This window comes from Danio rerio, chromosome 12, assembly GCF_052040795.2.
Source record: "Danio rerio strain M-AB ecotype USA chromosome 12, GRCz13ab, whole genome shotgun sequence".
Taxonomy (NCBI): Eukaryota; Metazoa; Chordata; class Actinopteri; order Cypriniformes; family Danionidae; genus Danio; species Danio rerio.
In genome coordinates this window covers 36,360,986-36,385,000 of record NC_141032.1, presented here as the reverse complement: position 1 = coordinate 36,385,000, position 24,015 = coordinate 36,360,986, and the positions used below count along the sequence as shown (strand labels likewise).

General features: G+C 35.4%; 2 protein-coding genes across 3 annotated transcripts in view; one reads left to right on the top strand and one right to left on the bottom strand.

Moving 5' to 3' along the window:
- Nucleotides 1-2,549, bottom strand: part of slc68a1a (solute carrier family 68 member 1a) — a 21,598-nt gene extending 19,049 nt beyond the window's left edge. The window contains exon 1 of one of the 2 annotated variants that reach the window (XM_087274979.1): nucleotides 2,440-2,549. The gene's annotated coding sequence lies outside the window, so the exon portion shown is untranslated. 2 annotated transcript variants of the gene reach the window in all.
- A 1,122-nt stretch (nucleotides 2,550-3,671) lies between these two features.
- Nucleotides 3,672-24,015, top strand: part of sema4gb (sema domain, immunoglobulin domain (Ig), transmembrane domain (TM) and short cytoplasmic domain, (semaphorin) 4Gb) — a 62,783-nt gene continuing 42,439 nt past the window's right edge. The window contains exons 1-2 of the mRNA XM_087276647.1: nucleotides 3,672-3,778; nucleotides 7,776-8,059. Of these exons, the coding sequence (XP_087132773.1) occupies nucleotides 7,936-8,059 (124 nt within the window). The 5' untranslated portion in view covers nucleotides 3,672-3,778; nucleotides 7,776-7,935. The remainder of the gene's footprint in view (nucleotides 3,779-7,775; nucleotides 8,060-24,015) is intronic.

Genomic DNA, 24,015 nt, shown 5'->3' with positions numbered 1-24,015 from the left:
GAAATGGAAAGGCGACCCTCAGTTGTCTTTAAATATTAACAATAATGATTTATTAATTACATATTTTATAAAACAATAACAGCTTTCGTTTACGTTGTTTGTCCTGTGCCCTGCTTATTTTTGCAAGCCAAGAGTAATAGCTATTTTGATTATAAGATTAACAGCTTTATATACATACCACAATGTTAGGCATATTTGAGCAATTTCTTTGCAAATATCAACCTTGCCATGAATAACGTTTTCAGCAAAATAGTAAAACCCTTTATTTTTACACAAGTTTTTTTTGTAGGCTTGAATTTTACAGTAAAAATACATAAATGTCTCTGTCAATTTTTTCAAACAATTATATTTGATTTACCAAAGTCACACAAGTGCTAATTTCACATACATCACATCCATATGGAAGCTTTTCCCTCATAAATGCAAAAATGTCAAATAAAATAAATTGAATCATTTTTGTTCTATAGAGAGCCAACTCTTATCCTTTTAAATAGCTATGTTTCTTTTTGGGTTATGCAGTTTAATTCACAGAATTTCTACAAAGTATGTTGTGAACCGTAAACTCGCAGACTTTTTTGGTCACATCCATAGCGCATGTTTATTTTCCTAATTTTAAATATAAAAAATGTTTACAGAATCAGATAGATATTTTTCTAATCCCATAACTCTGTGGTTAGTTGTTTTGGAAAATATGAACAGATTTTAATATAATGTCAACATATAGTTTCCATGAGAATTTTTTCTTCAAGTTTTTCCTGCAAATGCAACATCCTAAACATCTGACGACAAATTTAAAGACTGTATTTAAGGATCACAGTGGAACCCCAAAATCCTAATTAACACCTCATACTAATTAATATAATTTTACATTTTTATATTACGCGTCATTATTCATACTTGCGCGTCATTAATAACCTTTAGATTTGTCAGAAGTATGATTAGAATTATTTAAAATACAATAGCACATATATAATGACATATTTCAGTATATATTAAAATCCCCAATTTTTTTAGAGCTTAGATAGGTAAAATGAGGCCAACATAACATAGTTGTTAACAGTCATTGTTGCTTTTTTATCCCCTTTCCTTAAAACATGTAAAGTTGGTTTTATATTTCACACAATCATAGAGTGACAACTTATGAAACTCTCCCGAAATTGTTTACCATGCAAGCATGACTTGAAAACAACATTAGTGCTATTTATTTGACTGTGAACAATGTTGTACTTTGATAGTCATTGGCTGCTAATATGATCTTAGTATTTAGGATTTGCAAAGTATACTTTTCTGAGGGTATATAAAACCAACTTTACCTCAATTCCTTCTTACACAAGCTGCAAAAGTTCATCACATCAGTTAATAAAATGTGTTTTAGTCTTTTACACTGATAAAACACTTTGACATAATACACCATTTCTGCATCAAAACAAGTACTCGGTCAGCTTCATTGAGGTTAAGTTGATTTTATATTTGCACATTCGTATAATGATAACTTGTTACAGACTTACAGTACATGCTGCCTATATTGTTTACCATGGCACTTTGAATATTCTGCTTGAAATCACAAGCAAGAAAGACTTGAAAACAACATTAAAACTATTTATTTGTCTGTGACCAATGTACTTTGATAGTCGTTGGCTGCTAATATGATTTCAGTACTTACAATTTCCAAAGAATACTTTTTTTAAATTATATTATTATTGAAGAGAAAGTGCAAACATACAACCAACTTTACCTCATTATCAGCTTCTAATAAAATCCACCACTAAAGTTTCATTAAACAACTAGAGGAAATCTGACACCTAGCTGTGAATATAATTCAGATCTTTATAAATAAATATATAACGTTATCAAATCTTACTGATTCAAACATCTAAACAATGAACCGTTAAAGGGAGAAATGAAACTGCCAGAATCACTTCTAAAGTTATCTCGACGATAACGTTTTAATATTACATTTAATATTCTCGTAAACACATTCGTTTATGAACAAACTCGAATATTTCGTCTTAATTTTGATAAATTGCTCCATTCTAACTGACATGGTATTACCATGTTTTTCTAACAGGTCTTATGCTAGCCGCTCACATTAGCGACTTTCCTCATAGTAATTAAACAACATGATCCCGGGTATCTAAATCTAACCAGATGAATCACATTATGGTTAAAGAAAAATAATGAATATATCATCAAACAATGAGTTCGACCCAATTCGTGCCAATTTAAACCCACCATAACCTCTTAACTACCACTAATCCTGTGGTAAGTTAAGCTTGCTTGCTAGCAGGCTATCCGCTTTCATATCAAGCAATGCGACGTGGACCAAGTCACAGCCAGCAGACAGACAGACACACTTACCCAGCTGATTCCTCTCAATAGAAACACAATACTATCAGTGGATTCCGTGGTTTTATATGGTTAGACTGTTAAAACACTTACCATGTGGAGCTGGTGTCAAAGCGTCGGTCACCTGATGATCAATAAACGATTCTAGGTTTCACGGTTGTATCGAAACATGTCATGTGTTGGACGAGGAAGCCCGTGACGTCACGAGTCTTCCCTCCTCCTCGCTGCCATCTGTGCGCGTTCAGGCTCATACACACAAACAGACGGGCACGCGCTCAAATACTGTACTGTCGTGATTATAAACTGCACATCTTTAAACTGTAGTACAGTTTTAGTGTGACAAATGAGAAAATTCATCATTCCACTATTATTTGGCACATTTTCTTTTAAAAACAGACGTGAGCAAGCGGCAACTTTCAGTCACGGAGGAGTATATTTTGTATAAAATTGATTGCTTAGTATATTTCTTTTTTAGTTATTTATAGTAATTTATTTATAGTTATTTAAGTAATTTAATTTAATTGATATATTCTTTAAATTGTGTGTTAAAACATAAACGTAATAATTAAAAATAAATTAGTAGTAGTTTTAAAAACATTTTATTATATATATATATATATATATATATATATATATATATATATATATATAACTTTGTAATAGTTATAGTTAATAACTAGTTTGATTATAAATAATAAATAAAATTAAATTAAGAAATTATTAAAACAAAAAACAAATTGGACAAATGTATAATAAAAAGGATTATAAAACGAGTTAATACATTTTAAATAAGTTTATAACAAGTAGAACTAACTAAAAACCTTCCAAATAATATTTTAGACTCATTAATAATGTTAATTATCCACAGTAACCTGTTAACTGTGTCTTTATACACAAAAAAGTTAATTTAGGCATGAAAGTGATTATATTTAATTTTTACATAGATATTAAAATATTTATTATTATGATTGTATAGATATAAAAATATATATATTTCCCATTTTCCTCCTTTCCATTGCCCTGGTGTCTCCTACATGTTGCATTTTTAATGCTAACCTCTAGATGGCAACCAATACAAATGAAGCAGTTGCGTTCTTATCACAACAGTCGCTCATTTAACCCTCAGCCCCATGAACGCTCAACCCTAATGCAACCTCAGAAGAAAAAAAAACTTTATTAAATCTGAAATCGCTGTAAATATATACATCAGATAACCGATACTGCGACAGAACACAGTGGGGGCGTGGCTGATCATGAATATTACGCAGAGAGGCGTGGCTTGGCTTCACCTGAGACTGTTCTGAGGAGCCGCATGTGCATGCAGCGCAGTACTCAGTGAGATCACTGGAGCAGAGGCATCATTAGCAGCACAACAGGGAATCTACGGAAACACAGTCACCCTGATGCTTACTTTTCCCCCTCAAATACTCAGGTAACGTAACTACAGAGTTACCACACATCTCTCAAATTGTGCATGTTATATCTGTGTAGTTTATAGTAGATATCTTTGCGCATAATCTACTGTAATGTATGCGGAGCTTGCTGGGATCTCCACGCAGGTGAAGGTGACTGGGAATGAGTGCCAGAAGTGTCCTTTAAAATACCGCAGTGGAGGATTTCAAACTAAAAATCTATCTATCTATCTATCTATCTATCTATCTATCTATCTATCTATCTATCTATCTATCTATCTATCTATCTATCTATCTATCTAATCTATCATCTATCTATCTATCTATCTATCTATCTATCTATCTATCTATCTATCTATCTATCTAGCAGATGTAAGCTTTGTGAAATGCTGTTTTCTTTTTGCATCCTTTATTTTCTAACACAAGTCTGATGCTATATGAGACCCAATTTGAGATCAGTTAATGCTATCCTTATTAGCCCCTATTAAGTAGTAATAAAACATACACTGACTACATTTATGAATACATTTAATATGTTTAGTTTAGCCAGAGTTTGGAGTATGTCTTTGGTTTATTTGATGTGCATGTGCAGGAGTATTGTTTATATATTTTTCTGATAATGCAATTAAAGTAAAATTGCATCTCTATGCCACAGGATGGCAGAAGGAGTGAATTTCATTTACTTCTGTGACTAAAGTAAGGGTTTAGACATTTATGATGAAAAATCATCTTCAAATCACTACTGAAAACTAAAATAATTAAGAAGAGCATTTCAATAGAATAATTTTACTGTGAGTTCAGTGAATCCTAATGGCACTTTCAATATTATTGCTTTGGTTGGAACAGTTATGTGCTGTCACAGACTTCCCACCAATCTAACTGGCATACTAACCTAAGCTGGTCCGTGGTCTCTGACAACAAAGCTGTGAAAACGTCTTCAGACACAGTGCCATTGTTGTCATTTGATTTAATTATCCCATCTAGGACAGATAATGACATCAAAGGGCTTCTTAATCTGGTCTCTAACACATTTAAAAAGTTTAGCGCTTTGTGAATAGTTAGTTCTTCCCATTACATCAAATGTAAATTTGTACATGTACCTCAATCTGATATGTGCATCTTTTGTAGGCAAATTGGTTAACATGTTTAATGGAATGGATTGTTGAATTATTTTGACATACATGATGTATAAAGCATAAATCAAATCAAGGTGTTTTTGGATGCAGTCATCATCAGTATTTATGAATGACACTGAAATTAGACTTGAAAATTCTCATTAGTACAAAATCTGTAAACTGTATTAAGTGCAGAATCAGTGAGATATGCCATAGAATCCCACATTTGGGTGATTGGAGGAGTTTCTTTACCATCTCTGAAAATGTCAGACTGGAAATGCTGGATTTATAATAGTTTTGCCTGTCAAATTAATCTGTACCTTAGTCATTTATGCTACTAACTGCAATATATATGGCATACTTTTTCAGCATGTGATGCACTGAATATGACGTTTTGCTATTCCAGATATAGGATTTGCATTAAAATGTTGGAATATATGAAACTATATGATATAAATAAAATGTTTATGTTCTTCAGTGTGCTCTATAGTGGCTGCATCTGCTGTATCTATATCCACTGCCCCCATATCCATTTCACATAATGGTGCTTCTAAACAACAAATGCATTTAAAGCCATGGCTCATAATATACAGAGAACTTTCTGTGACTCCAAGAGTTTTAAAATTAAATTTACTCATTATAAAGTAAGAAAATTTGCTTTTGCGGCAGTTCTCCAGAGCCAAAGAAAAGTGCATCCTCCACACAATACACATAGCCAGAAACAAGATTTTAAAATGATTGCCTGAACCGGCTGTGAGCAAGAAAATGCCTTGTATTGTTTTTGCTAAGTAATTCCTTCAATATTAATAACATTTATTGCCATATGTTGTGCTTGGACAGTGAAGGAAAAATGGTTTGTTGCCTTAAAGCAAAATGCAGTCTTTACTGTGTCATTTTTATAATATTACATTTTTTCTTAGTGGCTTTGGTGCATTCCCGACAACACTATTTACATTTGCACAACAGTTAATGCATTTCTCAAAACAATTAGTCATTTGTGCACATCACAATAGCGGTTTCTTATTCCTTCCAACAAATTGCAAATGCTTTTGGACATGCATCAATTTCTTTTATTCAACTCTCTGCTGTTTTAAAACATTATCATTTGCCTATGTCATGTCAGTCAAAATGAACCAAGTTAATGATGAAGAGTCATTTCATATAAAACGAATAGTCCTCATTTCATTACTTGAGTCAATGCACACAAAAATCTTGAACTAGTTGCCAAAATCTGTCAAGCTAATTTTATAAACATTTTAAAATATTTTTTTCCCTGAAAATGTCTTCTAATTTAAACAATTTCATGAATGATTTACAGACCTACAGTGTGTATGTTGTAGGTTAAGTTTTAATTTGTACTGCATATTGTTTACAGTTGTGCACAGCTCTACATAAAGAAAGTTTATGTTTGTTGTAAATAAGAGTGCACTTATTCTTTTGCACAATGCTGTGAAAAATGTGAAACATACATATTCAGTGTCTTGTACTCAGATACCTCACTAAATGCAGTGATGTCTCACTTTACTGTAGTTTTCAAATGGCTGTGCGAATAGTATATAGTGCTGTTTTGAGCATTTTCAGGACGTGTCACCAAAATCTGACTTTATTGCATTGGAAAAAAAAGTAAACTGTCATAATAGAAACATGACAAAGCCATTTGACTCTTGTGTTGATAAACAATGGTGTCAGGACTTTTCAGCTTGATGACACAGACACTTTCATTGACATGAATACTTTCATATTTGAGAAATGAGCTATCAATTTTAAGCAAGTGACACGCTTTTGCAGTTTATCAACTAGCTTTTGCAGTTTGTACTAATTGTTTTGAGAAGTGCATTAACTGTTGTGCAAATGTAAATAGTGTTGTGAAAAATGCACCAAACCCACTTAGAAAAACTGTAACCATTTATGCAAGTTGTATCGCTTTGAATCAACATTGTGCAATCGATGCATTCAATCTTTTACTGGTGATTTTTAATGTGCATTTTAACAGGAGGTGTGTTATAGATAGATTGTATTAACTGACTTCAAAATTAAGTCTCATATATCATCAGATTTGTGTATGAAAATAAAGGATGCAAAAAGATAACACAGCATTTTAGTGCAAAGCTTACATCCGCTAGATAGATGGATGGATAAGTGGATGGATGGATGGATGGATGGATGGATGGATGGATGGATGGATGGATGGATGGATGGATGGATGGATGGATGGATGAATAAGTGGATGGATAGATGGATGGATGGATGGATGGATGGATGGATGGATGAGTGGATGGATGGATGTTTGAATGGATGGATGGATTGATGGATAAGTAGATGAATGGATGGTTGAATGGATGGATGGATGGATGAATGGATGGAGGGATGGGATGGAAGAGCGGTTAGGTAGACACAAAAATTAGTGATAGATAGATAGATAGATAGATAGATAGATAGATAGATAGATAGATAGATAGATAGATAGATAGATAGATAGATAGATAGATAGATAGATAGATAGATAGATGATGGATGGATGGATGGATGGATGGATGGATGGATGGATGGATGGATGGATGGATGGATGGATGAGTGATTAATACTGAAATGATTTTTAATGTGCGTTTTAACCGGATGTGTTCCCTGAGAAACAAATAAGCTTCTTCAACTTTTTCTTGCAAGCACCATGCTGTACAGCTACGAGAATGTTCATTTATTTGCACATTTGTATGTGACTGCCTCAGGTTTTTTCATATCTCTGTAAAGTTTGATTATAGCATTTGATACAGTAGACTTAGATTGCATTATGAACTGTTTAGTGGATGCGTTTGCACATGACGTGTTTTTTCATCAGCCCATCTGCTCTCGATCTGCATCTCAGGAAGCAAAAGACTTACTCATTTTTTTCTTGCCAATGCAGTGGGAAACCTTTGACTGAGCAAGGATGAGTTAGCAGCCCATGACTGCACTGCTGGAAGCGGGAGCCTGTTCTAGTGAATCAGCATCAATCGCACGACATCATTATCTTCAGTAGAGTTTCTGCCTGGATCCTAGCAGAACCATAGTGCATCACGTTGATCATGGGGCAAACCACAATGCTGAACTTAATTCTGGTGGGATACTTAATACCCGTCATTTGGTGCTTTCCATTTGGACCAGTCCTTGACATGGATGTCACCCCCAGGACTACTGTGCGTGTAAATGGTAAGGCTGTTTACGTGCAATTCAGAACTTAAATTAATTCAGATTCCAAAATGGAAGGACAAACAGATAGACTCTCAAGTTGGATGGATAGCTGGATAGATAGATAGATAGATAGATAGATAGATAGATAGATAGATAGATAGATAGATAGATAGATAGATAGATAGATAGATAGATAGATAGATAGATAGATAGATAGATAGATAGATAGATAGATAGATAGATAGATAGATAGATAGATAGATAGATAGACGGACGGACGGACGGACGGACGGACGGACGGACGGACGGACAGACGGACAGACAGACAGACAGACAGATAGATGATGGATGGATGGATGGATGGATGCATGGATGCATGGATGGATGCTTGGATGGATGTTTGGATGGATGGATGGATGGTTGGATAGGATGTTGAATGGGATGAAAGGATTGACAGATAAACACTAAAATTGTTAATAGATGAATAGATGAATGGATGGATAGATGGATAGATAGCAAGCAAACCAGTAAATGCTTCTTGTTGTCACACGAATTCCAAAGTTTTCAATCTTAAACTGAAAGAAAGCAGATTCAGTCACACCTGTCTTGAGTTACAGCGGTTTCCTACTCTCCATAGTCAGTAAAGGTAGCAGGTGTGTTTGCTTCATTCATGGGCTGTTCTCAATGCGTTTGACACTGTTTTCCTGTAGCGCTGGAGGCTGTGTCAGTTCTCTGGATATTATTAAACAGCCCTTCTCACTTGTCCTGTCCCAGTTCACGAGATTCACACAGCAGATGCTGTGAGAATTAAAAGTGAGGTTAGGTCACATTCACTCCTGTAAGGTTAGCCTGGACTTAGTGCTGATTTGAAAAATATCATATAGTGTAATGCCCTATAGCATATGCGTGCTATACATTATTCATTCATTTATTCATTCATTAATTATCCTTAGGCTTAGTTCCTTATTTATCAAGGGCCATCACAGCGTAATGAACCACCAACTAATCCAGAATATATTTTACTGGGAAACACCCATACACTCTCACATTTACACATACACTACGGCCAATTTAGTTTATCCAATTCACTTATACCTCATGTCTTTTGGACTGTGGGGTAAAAATGACCCCAAACATTTCAATTCTGTCAAGGATATATAACAACCAATACATATCCAATAAATGTGTCAGTAACCATTAAGATGGCTGAAAGAACTTGTGAGGCCTGTACAAAGACATCAATGCTCTTAAATCTGTCAAAGTGTGTTGTCTTTACGCCTTTGTGCAATAAATGGGTTTCCAATAACTGTAGGTGAACGCTAATAGCGGCTATTGATGGATAATGCCTTCAAATTGGAAAAAAGCCCAAGCTTTATTGAAAAGCTTAATGTTCTCTTGGAGTAGATTTGCCCTCTGGCTACACTGATGAAGATAAATGTGTATTTATCACCAAAGACTCACACCATTATTTAATCTTTTTTTGTTATTTCTGGTTGATTGGGGATGCTCAAATAAATACAGCAATGTTTGGCTAGTGCCATAGAGCCAGTGAATGCGTACAACTTACCCAACACTGCTTATTTGTCATAAGTTACAGATAACTTTCAATTGAAATTACAGAATGTTAAAACTACTTTTCTAATTACTATGTTTGAAATTTAACTTAATTTGACTCAATAGTAATTAAGTCATACAGGCTTTTAGCTTTTGTAAAAATATGCTCAAAACATTTGAAATCAAAACTAACCATATTGATTTTGCTAGCGTGTTTTCAGTTAAATTCTCAGATACCCAACATAGGCTCATTCTGAAAACGTAGCCCTTATACATTTAAATTTCTGGAGATCGCAAATTATGTAGCCAGAAGCACGTATGGCTGCATTTCATTTTGAAAACGAACGCTATGGGTGTGGGTGTTGGGGGTGGAGGGGGGTGGGGGGCGTGATGGGTACTGAAGATGAATGGATCCATCTGTTCCTTTACACGTATATCAGCTTACCACTTACCTTAGTATGTATGATTCTTCCGCTGTTATCGGTTGTTGGGCGTTGATCAATCGGTGCTTTTTAAAACACTATAGCTTGGGTTTAAGGAAGGAGGAGGGTGGGTCAGTCAGTCTTTTACTGTACGTTCACACTGAAAGCGGCGAGAGCGTCAAAGTAGCCGGAAGTCATACATTTTCAATGAGAGCCGGCGGCGATAAATGGCGAGGAGCAGCGCGGCGCATCTTTTCCGATGTGGGCGCCAAGGAGAGTTGAAATCAAGTCAACCTTATGGTAATGAGCTATGACGCGGTTCGGCGGCAAGCAATCAGAATGAAGACGTCTACCGCTTGATCGGAGTTCAGAGAACACAGACCTGTGAACTTTGGTTCCAACCACAGTTGTCCCCAAGGGTTTGATGATTGCAGTCGCCGGTTTTTCAATTATTTACAATGTTTTCTTACAGGAATATGCATTAAATAAGTTACTGGCGAGTTACTGATGTTCATTAATGTTATATAAATTTATCTTAAAAAAGAGGGAAACTCACACAACGTGAGAGTACAAAACAGTATTGCTGCTTCTGGATATTTCAGACATATGGACACATTGGATAAATAGAGCAAAGCCACACCACACGCAACTTGATCTTCCATTGTTAAATGAATTTGATAAGAAGTGCGCAACATTTTCACGCTAGAAACATGTTTTATGCAGGAATGTAACTGACATGCTGCAACAGCCATGAAACCCCCTCGTTTCAGCAGGGTGTTTTCACACCTCTACTTTGGAAAAAGTCAGAAAAGTGGGCGTGCCCAGCTCTGTTTAGGGGGGAGTGTCGGAGGAACTAAAGTGGGAGGGTGTAGGAGTGTCTATTTGGGCACGTAGTAGTTTCAGTCAAAATACACACAAGAGGAAGTGATGGTGTTTAACCTACATGGACATCTGTAGTCGAATTATTTGCCAACTTATTAAATGTTGGACTTTAACTGCAGTTTGGCTCTTTCATTCAGGGAATTCATTCATGCCCCTCGCAACAAACGAGATATTTGATTCGAGGACCTGCTCTAAGCGTGTATTTTTCATGCAATGTTTGATACCGCACGGCGAATGAGAGAAAAAAAAACTCTGCATTTCCCGGAAACTTAGATGCACACGGCAGGTAGCGTCAGAAAGCCGCGTGTGTTATTCCGGTCACAAAATGCGGTGCTAACATTTCTGCACTCAGTGCAATAGTTAACTTAATTCGATACGAACAAACTGAATAAACAAAGAGCACTGGTCGCTCACTTACCAAATCTGTAGAGACAGGACAATCCCTAGCAACTAGAGCCGCGTCTTTATGGAGAGAATACTACAAGCGAATCCAGATCTCAGCGTTTGCAGATGAGAACAGCTCTCAGGTAAACAATAATCCTCCTTAGACATGTAAGTTATTGTTGTCGAGCGTCGTACACTGTTAATCCACACGTGATCCAGATGAGCTCTCACAGAGAGAAAATGAAAACGAAACTTAACGGCAGCAAACTATAAAAGCAACACTCCATGCTTGTTTTGCCAACACAACGTGGCGTCTTTGTGGTGTAAACACGGTGACACTAATGAATATTAATGAAGTTGCACAATAGAGCGCGCTGATTGGTTTGAACTAAGCCTTACTCATGCATTAAAGTATCACACTGTAAGACGTAATAAGACTCACTCAGGCACAGACGCCCAGTCTGCACGCTGGAATACAACGCTATTATGTCATGACCGTGACGCAGCTTCAAAAATTCGTTTCAAACAGGAAGTACAAATTTGCATGAAATAACGCAAAAACAACCAATTTACACTTTTTAGTGAAATATAGGTGTCCTAATAGTGTTTTTAGCAGTGTGGGACACATATACGACTGTCAACAGCTCAAAAAATGTGTTTTGGTGTTTCGTGACCCTTTAAATAGGAGATCAATGTAGCGAGTTTTGACGCTCTTGCCGCCGGAGCTGAAGGCAGACAGCGTTGTCGCCAGGGTGGCCAGAGCAACCTTGGACGCTCTCGCCGCTTTCGGTGTGAACGTACGGTTAGTCATTTAGTCAGTCAAACAGTCAGTCGACACAGCGGCCTCTGGTGGATTTACGTGAGAACAGCAGGCATGAATGGTATTCGCGAGAGAAAATTCAACTGTCACCAGTTGAAACTAAACGAATGTGCAAATATAAAACTTAACTTTACCTCAATCTTAAGTGCTGCTAAAGTTTGCTGCTGCATAAAGGCTGATGGCTTTGTGTGGCTCATTTGTGCTCAGACACTGCAGGTCTTTTTCATGCAATATTGTCTCCATTATTGTATTTTTCTCCTTGCCCTGGTTGACTCAAGTCCTTGACCTATATTTGAGCTCTCTTGGGATGAGAGGGAGAGCTAGAGCATACAGAGAGAGAGAGAGATAGAGACGGGGGAGACATGCATGTAGGAGTGTTAAATCTGTGCTAAATCAAGCATGTGTTTCTGTATGGAGAGAATGTTCAAATTGGTGAATTCTGAATTAAAAAAAATTGGGAAGGTTTGAGGGTGAACCTTAGGTGCTAACTTGCTTTAATGGCTTGCTGTTGTTGTGTATTTAATTGTTTTCTTTTTGTCTTCTGACTTTTGGGTTCATGGTTGTCTGGTTTTTGTAGTGCTTAGCAGACCTGAAGTAATGCTGGTATGAAATATGTATACGTGTGTAATTCGTCTGGGGTAGTGGGACAAGGGGAAAAGTGCATTCAGGTCCTTGGTGATATGGTTTATCTCTGTCTGTCTGTTGAACATCTAAATACCTTGAGATGTTTTACTTCAATTTTAGTACGGTTGAAGATTATTATCCCGTCTGTGAGATTTCAATTCTTTTTTATTTGTATATATTTCTCAAGTGCACTTTTAAATACCATTGTGTATGTTATGTGCTATTTAAAACAATTCCAGAAAGAAATATAATAGTTAATACTGTGAAAAAAGTCCTTTCTCTTTTAAAAATTACTTGAATTACTTAATTATTAAAAAATATTTTCAAGTAATTTTTAAAAGAGCAAGGACTTATTTCAGAGTATTTCCTATTATATTTATCTTCTGGAGAAATTCTTATGTGTTCAGTTTGGCTGGAATTAGAAAAATATAAAATTAAAAATTGATAAGGACAATATTATTAAGCTCTAGTGATCTAGGCTTTGCAGATCGCTGGAAAGCATGCATTATCACCCGGACTACAAATCCATCAAGTCATTTCAAGTCATAAAGGGACTTTGGACTTATAATTTTGCTGTTTATCTTTACCCCTAAAGCACTTTTTGTTTTATTTTGGATTTATATATAATATGTGATTTTTAAATAATTTCTTGATCTTGTTAAACTTAATGGTCAATTCAAGAGTACACACTTAGCTGACGATTGATAATAAAGAGTGTTTGGCATGCTGTCCCGGGGGAAAGCCCTGATCTCATAAGATCTATGAGCCAGGGGCCCCCTCCTATTTGCAGGCTAAGAGAGGAGTTTAAGCTCAGGTAGGTCTCGAGAACCCCCCCCCCCCCCTTTTTTTTTTTTTTTGGTTTAGAGCTGATGACAGATTATAATTTGCTATGTAAAGATATTATGCTGGTTAAGAGCTCAACTATATTGCTAATTTAAATTGATCAATTCACTTATGACACATTTTTTTAGATTGTGGGAGGAAACCAGAGAACCCGGGGGAAACCCACGTGAGCACAGGGAGAACGTAAACTCCTCACAGAAATGACAACTGGCCTGTTTAGGATGTGAACCAGTGACATTCTTGCTGTGAGGCAACAGTGCTAACCACTGGGCCACCGTGCTGCCCTATAAAGGGAAAGGTGTAGGAGTCGGGGTGGAAGGGGGGATTCTTTAAGGCAAAGATAATTAAAGTAAGAAACTCTGGTTATTTATAGCGAGTGAGAATTATCTGATGGGTGAATCATGCATTAGTTAATGCAGGACCAGCTGTGATCAATCATAAGCACTTGATCCTCTTGAAATTAGTTTATAAATAAACTTCACTACAAACAGCACATTGGACAAAACTCTGCTAGTCTTTTCATAAAAATCAGACATCAAGCTTATTTGAACATGCCAAGAAAACAATATTTTAACTTGGTATTTTATATGTGTATATGAAAATGTAATGGTAAAATCAAAGTTTGGCTCTCTACACTGGATGAAAAGTTTGCAGTTTGGAACATTATTTCACCCAGATTTTGGCATTATATTTTATCTGTAACATTACAACTGAAACTTTACTTTCATTCATTCATTCATTCATTTTTCTTCAGCTTCCACAGCGCAATGAACCATCAACTATTCTGGCATACATTTTACACAGTGGATGCCCTTTCAGCCGCAACCCAGTACTGGGAAACACCCATACACTCTTGTATTCACACACTCAGTATACACACACACACAAACACACACACACACACACACACACACACACACACACACACACACACACACACACACACACACACACACACACACACACACACACACTATAATGCTTATTCCAAAATATTTCCCTTTACTATAAATGACTATAGTATTTTAAATGTGTAACACCTGTTTTGTTTTTTTTGTTTCAGCTGTTATATAATGTGTTTCTGGTTAGTACAGCATATTATTTACAGTAAATAACTGAACTGAACTATTATGCCTCGTATGTTTTATTTAAAGTTTTATTGATCACTAAGATATGAACGACTTGGATTTAGGTTGCTTCGATTTAAAAATTAAAATTGTAAAAATAGCTTAGATGTAGTCAAGCTACTTTTGCCATGCAGCTTTTAGCTTAGCTTGCTACATTCCCAGGGGGTAGCTTTTAGTGTAGTTAAGCAACATTTTAAGTAGAGTAGCTAATAGCTTAGCTCTTTACAATTTTCAAGTAGCTTGCCCAACACTGATTATAAGTTAAAAAAAATGTGGACAACAAAATGGGATGTCTCGTCTTTGACCCACACAAAATACAAATATAAATTGTCTGTTTCTCTATGTTTATCCAGTCATCCTGAAAGATGAAAACACTCATAGAAGCTCAGAAGATGTGGGTAGTTTCTGTTGAACGTCTGATAAAAAGAATCACAGAGTTATCTTGTAGGGTCAGTAAGCTTGTGGAAAAATGCTCCGTCTATATTTACCTTTCAGACAGCGAGCTAACATTTCTTGAGAATCACAGAAAAGGCATTTAAAATACACATATAATGTTCACTCTCCTCTGGGACTAATAAAAAGGTAGGCTTGATAATCCAACAGCCCTGAATCCAGCCCTCTGATGGAGGGGGTTTTATCTGCGTGGGGGTTGCTGTTGTCTTGGTGACAGGATTCGAGCGGTGGCATCTACTTCCTTCTTTTAGTGCACAAATAACATCAATAATAAACACATTTAGGGTTGCTTACATTGCATTATGCTGCAAATTATATCTTGCATTATGCAAAAAGAGTTTAGTGTGTGTGAGATTGATTTTATTGTTCTGCTGGAGAATTATTTATTTATATTTATTTATTTTGCATTGAGTCATAACTATGAATCAGTCACAATGGTAAATCATTTTAATGGTGGTTATTTGGCTTGTGAAATAGGAAGGATTGACTCTAGCATTCCAATGTTTCAAAGATTTAAGATACTAACTGTGCAGGAATTTATACTTTATATACGCTACCTGACAAAAAGTCATTTATGCAACTTTTAGGAAAAACAAATAATAACTTGACTTCTAGTTGATCATTTGGTTTCAGAAGTGGCTTATATACAGGGCAAAGGCCTCAAGATTATGTTTTTACCAAAATGAAATATGATCATGCCTTGATATTTAATTATGTAATTAGGACAGTAAGGTCTGACTTTGCTTAGAGAAAAGTCTTGTCACTTACAGAAATACTGTACAGTATAGAATATAAAGTCATGCTGCAGTGGAAAAAGAATTAATATTGTGTAGGACTTCCATGAGCTTTGGATTCATCTTCAATGCCACCTCCATCTTACCCCAGACATGCTTAATAATGTTCATGTCTAGTAACTGGGCTGGCCAATCCTGTAGCACCTTGACCTTCTTTGCTTTCAGGAACTTCTTTGCTGTCAGGAACTTTGATGTGGAGGCCGAAGAATTTGCCCTCTCCTGTGGTTTGTAATGTGATGGGAAGCACAAATGTCTTGACACCTCAGGCTGTTGATGTCAATAGTATCTGGATGCAGCTTTTATGATGCAATCTTAGACTGCATCACTCAGCGATGCAATGTCAGACACAATGCACTCAAATGGAGCTAGTGATGTCACTGTGACGGGTAGGGTTAGAGGTGGGGTTAGGTGAGCCCATTAAAAAGCATTGGATGCAGCCCAGATTGCACTGCACCATGTCTGCACCCAGACTCCTCTAGTTGATGTTGCCATCCACTCTGCAGATCTCTCGCACGTCCCATACTAAATGTAACCCCAAACTATGAATTTTTCTTCACGAAACTCGACTCATTTCTGTGAGAATCTTGGGTCCTTGCGGGTTCCAATAGGTCTTCTGCAGTATTTGTGGATGCAGTTCAACAGAACTCTGATTAATCTAACTTCTGCCACTTTTCCAAATTATCAACTAGAAGTCCAGTTATTATTTGTTGGTCTTACAACTGGGATTGACAAGACTTTTGTCAGGTAGTGTACAGTACGTTAGGTAGTAGGTACCACATTTAACTTTGTAACCAGTTAAAATAATGTTTTGTACAGTTTAAATGTGTGTAGTATGAATGAAATCTGGATCTATTACATTGGCTATGATATCACTGTCATGTGACCGTTGCTGTCAGTGACATTACTTTAATGGCATTTACAAATCCTCTCCTGTGACCTCATCATGTTGTTAAGGATACTTTTTGCTTACTTAGTCTAATGGGGTTGAACAAACAGTTTTTTTCGGTAAGTACATGCCAAGTTTTGTGTCATGGGGCATCACGGTGGTGCAGTGGGTGGCACAATCGCATCACAGCAAGAAGGTCGCTGGTTCGAGCCTTAGGTAAGGTAAAAATAAATCTCTAGAAATGGTTTTATAAGCTACTTCTTTACTCAATATATTGCCCCTAAAATCAGAAGCTCTTTTTTGACCATATTAGGAATGGTTGGGAATATTAATGAGCTTGGCTGTGCAGCTCCTCCCCCTTCATTGCATTGCAAAATTGCAAAGTGTTTCTTTAAAAAACAGTGAGCTTTATTGACTGAATGAGATGCGATATAAAGTGGGGGTCAGACCAGGCAAGAAGCACCGTATTAAATTTTATTGTTCCACTCCATCTCTGTAAAATATGGAAATTTATTTTACCTCAGTATTTTCCATGTTTTTTTCTGCGCTCGCCTGCTTCTCCCGACAGCGTTTGCGTTAAAAAGTCTTTCATCTCGTTTTACGCTTGAACAGCTACATTATTGCTGAACTCTATTTAACTGATTTTATTTTATTTACATTTTATTTACATTACACCATAGGGTGACACAGGTGCGCAGTGGCTGTCGCCTCACAGCAAGAAGGTCACTGGTTCGAGCCCCGGCTGGGTCAGTTTGCATTTCTGTGTGGAGTTTGCATGTTCTCCCTGCGTTCGCATGGGTTTTCTCCGGGTGCTCCGGTTTCCCCCACAGTCCAAAAACATGCGGTACAGGTGAATTGGCTAGGCTAAATTGTCCCTAGTGTTTGATTGTGAATGAGAGTGTATGGATGTTTCCCAGAGATGGGTTGCAGCTGGAAGGGCACCCGTTGTGTAGAACATATGCTGGATAAGTTGGCGGTTTATTCCGCTGTGGGTATCGCAGATTAATAAAGGGACTAAGCTGAAAAGAAAATAAATGAATAAATGGAATACACCATCAATGCTGTAAAAGGAAACTTATAAAATTAAAAACAGTCACATAAACCTTTTACTGGAAGTTTATCGGTGCCTAAAAATCACTTGCTGCGCATATACCCGATTTGGTGCAGCTGGGATTTAACTGCATCTACCATTTTCAAAACAAAAGTCCCACAAAGCCTGAGGTGTGAATCAGGGGCGTTGCAAGGGGGGGGGCTTTGGGGGCTTAAGCCCCTGATGTATTGTCAAAAGCCCCTGATCTTTTGGAATATGTTGCACTTAAATAAAAATAGGTTGTATAACATTTATTTTGTTATCAAGGTTTTGACAATTAACACGTGTATATCATGCATATTATACCTAAAGCAGCGTTTGTGTCGGGTATTTAAAAAGTTATCTATTCAACAGTACCTGTTTCTACCGGCAGGTGGGAGTGGCTCTGTTGTCACATGGTTTAAAAATATTCCGCCACTGCACATCATTCATTGTTTTGAGCAGCTGAAGCTGATGAGGTAATAATACAACTGTTTCGCAAAACTGAATAGTTCTAGCTAAGTTACAGATGAAGCTTAACATTTGTTTTTACAGCAGAAAATGTGTGTAGTTTTGGTGAAATAACATAACTGTAGGTAATCAATAAAATGTGCTGAACATTAATGTAAATACATGCGAATTAGTCAAAAAAATGTAAATTGTATTTGCTTTCTAGATGTGATATATATATATATATATATATATATATATATATATATATATATATATATATATATATATATATATATATATATATATATATGTATATATATATATATATACATATATATAGACATCTTTATCTAGATATGATATAGCCAGTTACATCTGTTGTATGTATCTAGCATATTATTTTATGGCAATATTCTACAGTAACATGCTATGTCAGTTAGCAGGGGATTATAAATCGACTTTCTTATGAAAATACCTAATGCCCCCGGGCCCCCCTGTCTATTTTTTTAACACATTTCTAAACATAATAGTTTTAATAGCTCATCTCTAATAACTGATTTATTTTCTCTTTGCCATGATGACAGTAAGTAATACTTGACTAGACATTTTTAAAGAAACTTCTATACAGCTTAAAGTGACATTTAAAGGCAGGTTAGGGTAATTTGGCAAGTCATTATATAACGATAGTTTTTTATGCTGACTATCGGAAAAAATATAGCTTAAAGGGGCTAATTATTTTGACCCTTAAATGGTTTTTAAAAAAATGTAAAACTGCTTTTATTCTAGCCTAAATAAAACAAATAAGACTTTCTCCAGAAGAAAAAGTATTATAAGACATACTGTGAAAATGTCCTTGCTATGTTAAACATCAATTTGAAAATATTTAAAATAGGGAAAAAAAATTAAAAGGGGGGCAAATATTTCTGACTTCATCTACATTTATTGTCGCAGTCGTGTAAATGAGCAGTTTAAGCCTTTTTTATGTTTATCCAGATCTTATTTTCATTCAACTCCAGCAATAGCTGGATTCCTTCATCCATAATATTATGGTTTTCCTGGAATATTCTACAACTTTTGTGAGGCATATATGGAATTTCTGCCCAAGTGTGAATGAAACAGGCATTATATGCATTTAAAGTGCTACAATGCCCACATCAACCTATTTTGAGGAAAGCTAAAAATCTCCCACTAAAGAAATTTGAAGTAAATACATTTCTAGCATTTAATTCTTTATTTTTTTGTACTATTTTTGATACAATTGTTTTAAAAAAAAAGCCCATGGAATATCAATATTTTGTAAGGTATTGAATTTAGAAATTCCAGTATCTTGACAACACTACACCTCAGTTAATCACTCTGTCCAAATAAACATGTGTGTAGCTTTGTATCACATTGGATAACAACTTGGTCTATAAAATAAATCATATTTTCAGATTTGAAGACATGCAGAAATTTTTGTTTTCAAAAAACAAACAGAAACTACAAATCAGGAGAGGAGATAGGAGGCTCAAGGGGCATGATATGGCTCATAACAGAATAGTAAATAAGAAGTGGGTAATTTATCAATTTTTTTTTCCTTTTTGGTGTTACAAGTCACAAAGCTTCACAATTTATTGTTATAGACTGTCAACTCAAAAACCATATATTTATCATTAAACCATCTCTAATCCTATTATTAAGATTAAAGTAGATCAACTTATGAAACTGTTTTTTTTTTTTTTTTTTTGGGGGGGGGGGGGGGGGGGGTCTTTGGGGCTAAGCCCCTTATCCCTTTCGACCCTAGCAACGCCCCTGGTGTGAATAATGATGCAACATATCAGTCTGTGTTTTGGCTTCTGATGATGCGAAGTCTTGTCAAGTCTGGATGAGGTAAAACGTGACCTTAAATACATGCTAATGAATAGCCCTGTGAGCAATGCAGCAGTCTGTGTTGTGTTTTGTTTCACCAGGGTTTTACACTTGCGTAATATACACGAGAACGAGGACACAATGGCCTTTGAGGCTCACGGTGTGGCCATTACTTTGTACTGAACTCTTATTATCCAACTATGTCTAGGTATACCCAGATTTTCTTTATAGGGCACAGATTATACAGACTTCACGTATGCAGTTCTTCATTCTTGTCCATTTGATGACTAGTCTATTACTAGACTAGACATCTACTAGATTTTTAGCATATGTTTAGATGTATATTATACTCTAATTTTGAATGCAAAAATAATATTGGGCACTTTTAAATCTTATTGGGCCAGAAATACAGATTTGCTTTCCAAGTTATTAAGATTGAGCTTCAATTTAGTTTTTATTGTAGAAAGACAAAGGACTCATCAATGTGAATTTATTTATTTAATGATTAATTCAGATTCTGAACTCACAGCGGTTGCCATATGGTTGATGATGAGTTTAATGCCAAGGACTGAAACCAATCAGCGTCTGTCATCGGTGTTTGGACATAATGCTCATTAAAAGACTGAAGGAGCGCAACTTCAGATGGTTTACTTTAAATTATTTGAAATGAAATACATTTAATGTCAAGTTACGTTTATTTAAGGTTGTATCAGAGATGCAGCAATATATGCGAATAAATACAAATCTTGATATTTTTCACTCCTAAGGATGAATACAAAAACAAAAGGCAAACAAATACCATGAACGGCTGATCTTATGTTAAAACCTAAAAACTGCTGAAATAGGCAGATGTTTTTTTTTACTCACACAACCTCTGTTTTTACCTCTGTACAACCTCTGGATAACTGTGCTTCCTGTTATACTGGTATACGTGTAAAGTACTTTGAGTTTAAAGGGGCTGTACAAAATAAAAGTATTATTATTATTTTTATTGTTATAATTATTAAAAGCTTAAGGTTAGAGGAGGTGTTTTATTTTCTTTATTCAGTTGAACACTCTGTAAAGTTTTAGCTTAAATGCCGATTCATAAAAGTCAATGGTTATACTCGCACATTTAAAGTCAAAAAAGCTTATATAAGCAAAAATGAAGCAAAAGATGAATATGTATAAGAAAGTAAACAATATTTACAAGATTACTACTTTTAATACTTTTAATATGTTACTTCTTGCATACAATACAACACAGATCTTGTTAGTGAATGCATTATTATGCTATTTATGGCATATATGCAATATATATGTAAATTACAAATATGACTTACAAGTTCATGTTTGGATTTCACCTATATAAAATATGTCATATATAAACATATTTGAAAATATTGCATAGCAAAATATTGTTTATTTGTAAAGCACTTTTTGCAACAATTATCATTCCAACAATTATCATTCCTTTTCAAAAGGTGCATGTTATTCCTTTACAATCAGAATCGGTTCATTTGTACATTTACAGTGCTAAAATTGTAAGATCAAGAGCCCAAAACTGAGTACATCCAAAATATGTCAGTGAAAAATATTGAATACAATTTTAATAAAGAGGAAAAATTAAGAAAACATAAAAAAATGTCAAATGTATTTGTAATTTAGTAGTTAATATTAAATATTTTTCTTTTGCAATAACTAAGTTTGAATGTAATTGTGTTGTCTTTTTATTCCTACACCTTTCTTACTTGCCAATAATCTGCCAATGTAGTAAGCAAAATAATCTTCCTCCAAAAGTAAAAATGTTGCTTATACCTCATTGGCTGATTGTATAACTTGTAAGGAAAAACTCACTTAATTTTGACATTTCTTAAAACATGACAATATTTTTTGCGATCTAGAAATTGCTTCTTGATTTAAGAATTATTAGACATTTTCCAGTGTTTGGTGACCACACTCTTATTTTAATTAACATCACTGTTTAATAATACTGTTTTGTTTAACTGCACCAAAATGTATTGTCTTTATTTACTGAGAAATAGACAAAATAATCATTTTCAAAAGGAGGTGTAGTTAGACAATAAATAGTTTACTTTTTAAAAAGGCAATGCCTATTTGATATCTACATATACAGCTGAAGTCCAAATTATTATCCCTCCTGTGATTTCTTTTCCTTTTACAAACATTTTCCAAATGATGTTTAACAGATCAATGAATTTTTGACAGTATTTCTTATAATATTTTATCTTCTAAAGAAAGTCTTTTTTGCTTTTATTTTGGCTAGAATAAAAAAAACAAAAACATTTTATGCAATATTACTAGCCTCCTTAAGCAATATTTTTTTCTATTGTTTACTAGGAATGGACCTGACGGTATGAAAACCTTGGATAAAAATAACACAGTTTTATGGTATTGTGGTTACTGCTCTAAAATATGTTATTTTTAAATTTCTGGGTAAAAAATAAAACCTTTCCCCTCTTTAAACACAATTTTATTTTGAGGAGCGTTTAAATTATTTTGGTGTAGTAAACACATTAGGCTGAATAATTCAAGTAAATCATTGACTTCTGCTGTCTTAATTTGTTTCAAAAACACTGATTTCTTCACAATTTATAACAGCATCTTATATTTCTGCTGGAGATACTGTTGGCCTTAATATCAACAACAAAAAAATTTAAAAATCTCACATATACCTTTGGAACGGTATAGCAGAAAAGTTTGACGGTTTTAAAACCTTGACTTTTCCAAACCGCGGTAATCCTTGAATACGGTTATCGTTCTACGCCTGGTCTACAGAACAAACCACACAATGATTTGACTAATAACCCTAACTTGCCTATTTAACCTAGTTAAGCCATTAAATGTCACTTTAAGCTGAATAACTAGTATCTTGAAAAAATGTAGTCAAATATTATGCACGGTCAACATGGCAAAGATGAAATAAATCACGTAATGAGTTATTAAAATTATGTTTAGAAATGTGTTGAAAAAAATCCTCTTTCTATTAAGCAGAAGTTAGAAAATATGCAGATGCATGTTCTTTTATCAGATGGGATGTAGATGGTATGTATGCTAATGGGACGTGCAGCTAATGGGATTGAATTCATTTTAAAATCCTGGCAAAGCTTGAAGACAGTTGTGTAACGCTGATCACGTCTCCCCCCGACTGTTCTCACCCAATGTCACTATTTATTTAGTCAGCTCTTGCCCCCTAGCAAACACGACTCCTATTGGACACATGACCACAGCGGCTGCCCGCCTCAGTTTATTTGGACCAGGGCTGGAGTGAGTCAACAGTCAAGTCACACTCACACACTTGTGCAACAAAAAGGTTTGCAGCAAGAGGTGAGTGTTATAATGCTTACCTCTTGCTGTGTGTCCTTGGGCCATAAACACAGTCACCTACCCACCCACACACTGTCATATTTTCATATGTCATACATTCGAAATCAATTTGACACTAATATACAATGAATATACTATTGCTGCAAGTTCAGACAGACACTTGCGCCCTGTATTTGCATGTTATTGAGTTGGCACAAAGGTTTTGTGGTTGAAACTTGGTTCCAGTCGTCTTTCTAGGGAACAGTAAACAAACTGCACACACAAACACAACAGGAGGCCTTGAGCGATGTGTTGACTCTGCTCATGGATTTGTTCCCTCAGTGATGCAGAGTCTGTCTGTTTTTATAGTTATAGACTGGTGCACGTGGAAAGGCAGTTGGTTCACTTGTCTGGGAGCCCACAGGCTATTTTTCATGAGACCGTTGTTTGACGTGATGTTATGAATAACAACAGCTCTAAAACAAAGTTGATTTTAGAAAATCTGATCA